This window comes from Leopardus geoffroyi, chromosome A2 (genome assembly GCF_018350155.1).
Source record: "Leopardus geoffroyi isolate Oge1 chromosome A2, O.geoffroyi_Oge1_pat1.0, whole genome shotgun sequence".
NCBI classification, from domain to species: Eukaryota; Metazoa; Chordata; class Mammalia; order Carnivora; family Felidae; genus Leopardus; species Leopardus geoffroyi.
The window spans coordinates 157527582-157535746 of record NC_059331.1 but is presented as its reverse complement, the minus strand read 5'-3'; the positions used below and the strand labels follow the sequence as shown (position 1 = coordinate 157535746).

Genomic DNA, 8165 nt, shown 5'->3' with positions numbered 1-8165 from the left:
AATCCATCTTAGAGTTGCTTAGCTACTTCAGCTTAGAATCTCAAGTTAAAAACTCAGTGTCCCATTCATGGAACAACCCAGTTACCTGAGAAATAAGATTAAGCAGAAAAGAGAGGTGAGGAGAGAGGTTTAGGTGGGGGAAAGGCAGAGCTGGTTGAACCGGTCCTGTGGCACTCTGGATTCCGTCACGGGGTCTGCTCTTATAGATGAAGATGAACATGGTGCTGAAACCTCTTCCAGGCTCTTCTCAGCCCAGGGTTGCCCAAGATCAGTAGCACCGAGTGGCCAGCTGGGTAAGCAGCCATGACGATTTTGCACAAAATATTCCAGGAACTGTTGATGTCAAAGATGTTGGACATGGAAATGAATAGAGCAACTGCATTGAAAATATAGAAAATGAGAAAGTAGCTGATAGCTTTGATCGCCCCCATGTGAGCCTCCATGCTGGGGTCCCTGAAGCCAGTGGCATGTGTAGGGTGTATCTCTTGTGTAGGGTGTATCTCTTGAGAGAGATGATCAGCAGAGTGGCTGCAAAGATGAACATGATCAGAGGAATGAAGATCCCCAGGTTATAGAGAAGAACCAGGTTGACCATGTTAGTCTCAGAGAAGTACTTCTTCTCAGTGGTGTTGGAGGAGGTGATAGGAACGGAACTATTTATGTACACATTGAAGATATCTTTAGAGAAGTGAAAGCTGAAGCATAAGGAGATGAACAGTGACAGCCCCAGAAGCCGAGGCATCAGCTCTCTGATTTTCCTCTTCATCATGGAGAACAAACAGTGAGCAAAGTTTGCAATTCGAAGGCAAGAGACGATGTTGAGCCAGGCAGCAAGCCAGAGGTTGGAATAGTTCAGAAACATGGTGATGACTTTGAAGATTATAAACACTGTGTTTTGGTTATAAGTGACCAGGAAGAATAGACTGGAAATATTCTCCAGCATCATCCAGATCTGCAGCAAAAGCCTGGAGAAACTCAGCTTCAACAGGATACAGTCACTCACAGGGAGCCTTTTGCCTCTGGCCCACTCGGCCCCCTGGATGGCAGTGATGAAGCCATTCCCAATCATGCCAGTCATGCACTCTACTCCAGAGACCACCACGGTGAGGACGATTTTAAACCTGGACGTGTCTCTATCCATGGCATCTGTGTTCACTGTCGCCATTCTCTTTGGCCCTGACCTCCAGGTTTCCATGCCAAGGCCTGGTACCTGCTATGCAGTCTTCTGATCCTCGCTCAATGTTATTATAATTTTTTTCCCCAGTTAATGGTTATTTCCAATTTTTCTTCATTTGTTTGCCCCATGACTACAGGTCGGAGGCTTGAAAGGCAAATGATGGGAGGATCTTGTTACTGGATGTCTCTGTTTTTCATAAAGACCCATTTGCCTCGGGCTTGCAGGAGCTCACTGGAAAAAATTTGAGATAGGTTCCTATCATGGCATCTTTCTCCCTTACTTACTTTAAGCCCATATACACCTGACAGGCAAGAGTCCCACGTTAGGAGTCTTTGTGCTCACGCATTTGTGCTCATTTCATAAGACCTGTTACCTGCCAAATTGTAAAAACGCAACAGCTCCTTTGATCTGCCTTCTCCTGCTTCTTTTTGTCTCCCTTATTTGCAGAGACGTTTTTATCCTGTGGTTAGCATGTTCATGAATAAGAAGTTCCCATCAGTTTGTATGCAAACATTTTTACTTAGACCCAAGTTTCCTCCAGAAAGGTCAGCTATTATAATGTCCTCAGACACAGAAGAGCCAAAATTTGATGCCATTTGGGTTAATTAGAGACTAGAAAAACTGCCTTGTGACAGTTTCATTGTTTGTGTGTTTATCACTGATTATAATTTACACCGCGATGCACATCAGTATTTCAACTCAGAATCAGGTTAGAATTAGCTTGGGCAATTGGTGGGGTGTTCTGAACACAGTGCTGAAGTTGAGAAATGTGATCAGACACTGTTAACTTGAAATTTAAAGTCATGCAGATGCCCACACCTCATTCCTGATCTAGTTAAGTCAGAATCTGAGCTAGGGCCCAGACATGTTGTATTTAAAAAAAAATTTTTTTTTAATGTTTATTTTTGAGAGAGACAGAGACAGAATGCGAGTGGCTTAGGGGCAGAGAGAGAGGGAGACACAGAATCTGAAGCAGGCTCCAGGCTCTGAGCTGTCAGCACAGAGCCTGACGCAGGGCTTGAACTCACGAGCTGTGAGATCATGACCTGAGCCGAAGTCAGATGCTCAACCGACTGAGCCACCCAAGTGTCCCATAGACATGTGTTTTTAAAAAGTTAAAAGTTCATATTGCTCAAAGCCAGACTGAGAACCAAAATCTTGGCTACAGATTAATGAGTCTTGGGGCCAAATCTGGCCTGCTATCGTGTTTTATCCTGCACAGCCTGAGACTGGACGGCATTAGGCCCACCACCAGTGCTTGCTACTTTCTGCTGGTCAACGTGCAAATTTAGGAGGTTGCATATATGCACAAAAAGTCTGTCTGCCCTTGAAAAATTAGAAGATTGGGGAACATTGGGACTGCATGGTGAATTGGTTGAGGAAGAATAGTAGCTGCACATTTATTTTTTATTTTATTTTTTAAACTTTTAAAAAATGTTTATAATTTACTTATTAGTATAACTTATTGTCAAATTGGCTAACATACAGTGTGTAAAGTGTGCTCTTGGTTTTTGGAGTAGATTCCCATGGTTCATTGCTTACATACAACACCCAGTGCTCAACCCAACGAGTGCCCTCCTCAATGTGGCTGCACATTTAAAACAAGGTTATGTATGTACTTTTCAGTTTGTCACAGTATTCACCAACTCCTAACATCTTCTTGATTCTGAGGCTTCATGCCAGTGTGATGGCCCTGTTGTAATTTTTCTAATAGAAATGGAGAGATGATGAAAATGGATTTCTCCATCTCCAAATTAATTTTATCTCAAATTAAACTCAGAGATTTATTTTTATTATAAAATTGCCTCTTATTATTAAATCATGGTTGCATACACATAGCAACATATTGCAAAATTAGGAAAGCATTGTTTAGAGAAATTAAAATTCATGTCAACACAAAGACTTGGACAAGAGTGTTCATAGAAGCTTTACTCATAATAGCCAGAAACAGGAAACAACAAGATTTCTTGACAGGCACCTGGGTGGCTCAGTTGGTTGAGTCTCTGACTCTTGATTTCAGCTCAGGTCGTGATCCCAGGGTCATGGGATCAAGCCCCTCATTGGGCTCCAGGCTGAGAATGGAGCCTGCTTAAGATTCTCTCTTTCTCCCTCTGCCCCTCCCCCCTGCTTGTGTGCTCTCTCTAAAAAAAAAAAAAAAAAAAAAAAAAAAAAGATTCCTTGACAAGTTCTGCATATCTGTTGAGAGTCATTAACTTCTGTTACTTCTGCTAATAGAGAGTAGTATTTATCATCAGCTTTCATGAATTCCAATGCACCAAACTCATCTTTTTGTGTACTTTGTTCCAACTTATATCAGTTTGTGATAAATAATATCTCCCTAATTTTTTTGCACACAATTGTTTTCTACTGTTCTAGTACTATCTTCTGTTGGCATTTGTTCACCTTTTTCTCTGATCTTAATAGGAAGAGCAGTGGGGGCTGATGATATGACTGGTGCCATATCAATAGGGATGTGGGGCCAATTCGGTTTTTATTCTGTGACCCTTTCTCATTCAGGAAGCTAGAATGGAGTTTCCTTTGGAGGAGACTATGGAGGAGGTCCATGGGGGGAGCAAAGACCAAAGGTTTCATATTCTTGGCTATTGGGATCAAAAGCTTTGGTGCAGGTGTCAGATAAATCAGATTTGGAAGACTATGTGTTTGGGGGAACCATTTCCAACACTTCTCTCTCAAGCACCACCATGCAGACTAGAAGATGCTTTCCCAGTTGGGGAGGAATGAGAAGTGCAGGGAAGAGTCAGAGGAGGTGAGCATCTCCATGAAAGAGACCTAGCATCCTGCCCACCTCTCATGGCTGCAGGGGGTGGCAAAGGCAAAGTGGGGCTGCAGGACTGCTCCAGAGTCTCCCCAGGCATGCTTGAGAGAGCCACTAAACCTTGTGTTCGCACAAAAGGCTTAGAAATTTGTTGCAGGAGCTAGTGGATTCCAAAGGGGTCCGGTGGTCTTATCCAGGAGGCTTTGCAAGCTTGGGTTCAGATGAAGCCAATGCAAAGACAAAGGAATGGCCATGGAAGAGGCTCCCCACTCCCCACCTCCCTCCAAGTCTGTTTGATGCCCACGGAACATGGGTGTCACTTCCCAGAAGACAGGAAGAAGAAATCCTGAGAAAATCTTATAATCATAGTGTTTAAACCTGTGTGACTGAGAAAACACTGAAGTACGATTCATTGATAAAGTGGTGTCAAGTCATTAAGCAGGATAAACGTGACCAAGATTCTTTCCTTCGATCGTAGTGCCCAACTCCATTCTTCTGACTCTCCCTTTCCCATCCCATGGTGACATGTTGGGCAGATTTCATCTTTCCTAGTCTTTTTTGGTTGTTAGTATTCGATCCAGTTTAGTTTCATGCTTGGTTTAAACCTTACCATCTCCCTTCCTCCCGCCCCCAGCACAGTTTGAGCTGAGACCACATCTGCTTGGATTGGAGAGGGACCAGGTGGGTCTGGGACACCTGTCTCCCTCTTCTTCCAGGGTGCTGCTGTGGGAGAGGGGATGGGTGGTAGCTGTATTTCATTGGCTGCTATGGTAAATTCATCCCCTTATGTTTGCTGCTACTGCCCTGACATCATCTGGCCATCCATGCTTCTGGGGGTCAGGCATCATGTACCGGCTGTCTCGTGAGGAGCATATGTGAGGTCTGCTTGCTCCACATCTGTCATTCTCAACCTTGTCTATGTGCCAGAATTGCCTGAATTAACACTGTGGGTCTTTAAAAGACATCATACCCATGTCCCATCCTCAAAGATTCTGAGTAATCATGGTGGAGAAAAGCTAAGCATTGGCATTTCCAAAGCTCCCCATTGTGGCTCCAGTAGGAGCAAGGGAGGGTTGAGAACCACTACAGGCAAGGGGTACTTACTGGCATGGTTTATGGTGTGGGCATCCTTATGGAAGAGACTGAATGCCTTCCTGGACAAGTCTGAGGACATGTTCTTCCATCAGGTGGAGGAGATCAGATCCAGAGGTTGAATTACAGAGAAGAGTTATGTATTTTGCAAAACTGAGTTGTGCTTTGTGAAGGTCACTTCTACCGTATCGTGTTAGAAAAGTGAATATTTCTTACGTCTCTGTGAAAAGGAGGAAGTAGAACATAGACGTAGAGAGTCCTATGTTCCACTTTGTAAACTGAAGGCCACTTCTGTGTGCTTATGTGGCAAAGGATGTAATTTAAGACAACAGCCTAGGTGGTGTGATGAAACAAACCACTGTAAGAAAAAAGACCAAGGATGTGGAAAAGATGTCTGATCAAATCCTAAGAGCTGCAAAGAGAACTGAAAAGCCAGCAAGGTTTGTTTTGATTTTTAATACAATCAGCAGTTATATATTTTAGTGAAAAATCTGCCTGGGCCATCAAATTCTTCACGGATAGCAAGTTGTAAAGGAGTGTCTATTGAATGGGGTAGAAATTGTATGTCCTGAGAAGATCCAGACGTGTGAAAATAGAAGTGTAACCAGAAACACTGTTGCTCAATGTACTAGAAATATGGCTAGGAAACTAAAAGAAAAATTGTGTGAAAAAAGTTTTAAACATTGTGACATTTGCTTCTGCAGCTGATGAGGGGACATATTTAGTAATACTTAGATGTAATAATTAGCTCTATTTATTCACCGTGGGTTTGAGAATTTTTATACGACTGAAAATATTTTAGACAGTGTGCCCATGACAGGCACAACACTAGGAAGTAATTAAGAAATTCATTTCTGTAACAAGAGGAAACTTTAAACAATTTAATATAGATGATGATCCTGGGATGGATGGTGCTAATATTGGACTTGCAGTAACACTTAAGTTCCATGTGGCAAATTATGCAAGGACACAGGCTTTACCTCTACTCATTTGCATTACTCAGCAGGAATTGCTTTCTGCTGGAAGTTAAAAATGGAACGCATCACAGACCCAGAGCTCACCACCTGTAAGCTGGGTCTCCCCCTGGGGTTTGGGCCACAGAGCATCGCAGTCACCGTTGAATGAATTGGACACATAACACAGAGGTCTGCTCACTGCACGTAGGTTGGGAGACTCAGTCACCACCGAAGCTAAGGAGACGTGTTGAACTGTTGAAATGAACTCGTTCCTCATCACGGAGGAAAAGAAATCTTTGTTTATGCTAAGCAGCAAAGATTGTTATCACAGAATTGGCCTTTTGGGTTGGCAAACACTTTGAACGCCGTGCAAAGTCATCCATTAGAGTTATGAAACATTATGGAGACAGTGATCTGGCAGAGCGTTATTTGGTCCTCTTTTCTGTGCTAGAATTAGCTCTAGAACTGTAGCTGATGGTCAGAGCCCTGTGATGGAAATTCTGTGATGCTGAAAGCTGACTTTGTCGCTGACTTCAGCACTGTGAAGGTAACCTTCCCCTGCTCAGTGCTCCTTTATCTCTTCATACATACTTGCAGTGTGAAAGGTGATCTGCGGTGTGACACAGGACTGGACATCTAGCACAGTGACACCAGAGCCCCAAACTCCTGCAAATATCTGAACAGTTGTGCAAAGATTGTTAAAACTCTTTGAAAATGCCTACGTTTGTGAACAGTTCTTCTCAATTATTGAAGTCAAGGCTACCAGTCAAGGCTGAATTCCGTGCTCACGTGGAACTTGGTACAAGATTTAAACAATGATGTGCTAAAGAAAAAGTCACAGATTTCTGGTTCCAAAACAAGAGTTAACAAATTGTGAAAGAAAATGTTAAAAGTAAAATATTTCTATTTTATGTTTTTTTTTTTTTTTTTTCCAATTTTGAATTTAAGTTACCATTGTCAATATCAGGTGTATGCATTATGTGGTATGGTTGTAATCCTGGTTCAGAAAAATAAAGTTTGATTATGCTCCTGGCACTTGGTTAGTTTTTCTTACCTCTTCCGTGTTCACCCATAGACCTTTATAACCCTGGAGTTTTCAGTGACCTCTTCAACGAGTGTTTTGTGCGGGCAGTTATGTGATAGTTTAGAGCTTAGCTGACAGTGTTCGTTCACTCACGGTAAGGTGGAGCCTGGGAATCCTTCTTGGAAAATCTGGCAATTACTTAATTTGTCCACTAGTGGGCGGGCATGCTCTTTCTTTCTCAACAGGAGCTTTTGGAAAACCTTTTTCTCTTTTAGGCATTTGGCTAAGAGTTTTACCTACCCACTTTTAGGGAGAGCTCTGAATCTTTATATTCATGGTTAGAGTTATGGTCATGGTCAGACAGCTTTCATGAGGAAACTCATATTGTCTCTTAATAAAGCATCTTTTTTGTTAATAATTATTTTCATTTTTTATTTTTTTAATAATAATTATTTTTAAAGATAGCTTGCAAATAAAAACTATGTCCCTTAAAAAGATTAACTTGAGTTGACTACAGAGCCTGTTTCTAAAGACTCCAGATTATCAGAATACTAGTACTGCAGGTGACCTGAGAGCTGGTGTTGGGGATGAGAACTGAGGCCTTAAGCAGGCAAGAGAATTGCTTGGGGCCACTCACCTGTTGAGGTCATTACTGGAGTATCAGGTAATGGTCTTGGTGGTCCCTTTAAACTTGCCTTTGGATTTCTATTAACTTCTCTGCAGGCTTTCTCTTTACTAATGGGTAGTTACTTGCCTTATTAGGCTCTTCTTATCCAATCCAGGAAATGTTTGTGAAAGCTCACTTCAACACAGGGCTCAACAACTTTTTAACTTAACTTAATTTAACTTATCTTAATTTTATTTTATTTTATTTTATTTTATTTTATTTTTTGCCTTAAATTAAATGAGTTCCTGCACTTAAATGGTATAGATACACACAATGACCTTTGTTTCTAAAGGAAACTGGAATCTCATTTATTCAGTCAACAAATACATAAGTGCCTACTATGTCCCAGGCAGTAGAGATAAATAGTAAACAACTTCCTGTCTTCATCTTACAGTTTAGTTTGGGGGGTGGGGGAGACGGAGGGGAGTGAGAGAGTTTGGGAATTTGGGAAGGGTAGATATAAACAAGTTAAC

The 8165-nt window shown here is 41.9% G+C and overlaps 1 protein-coding gene across 1 annotated transcript; it reads right to left on the bottom strand.

Annotated features, from left to right (window-relative positions):
- Window positions 1-200: 200 nt before the first annotated feature.
- On the bottom strand, window positions 201-1165 carry LOC123607030 (taste receptor type 2 member 40-like). The gene is given in 2 exon segments (XM_045495994.1): window positions 201-482; window positions 485-1165. Coding segments are annotated over 2 exon segments (963 nt in total).
- Window positions 1166-8165: the final 7000 nt, after the last annotated feature.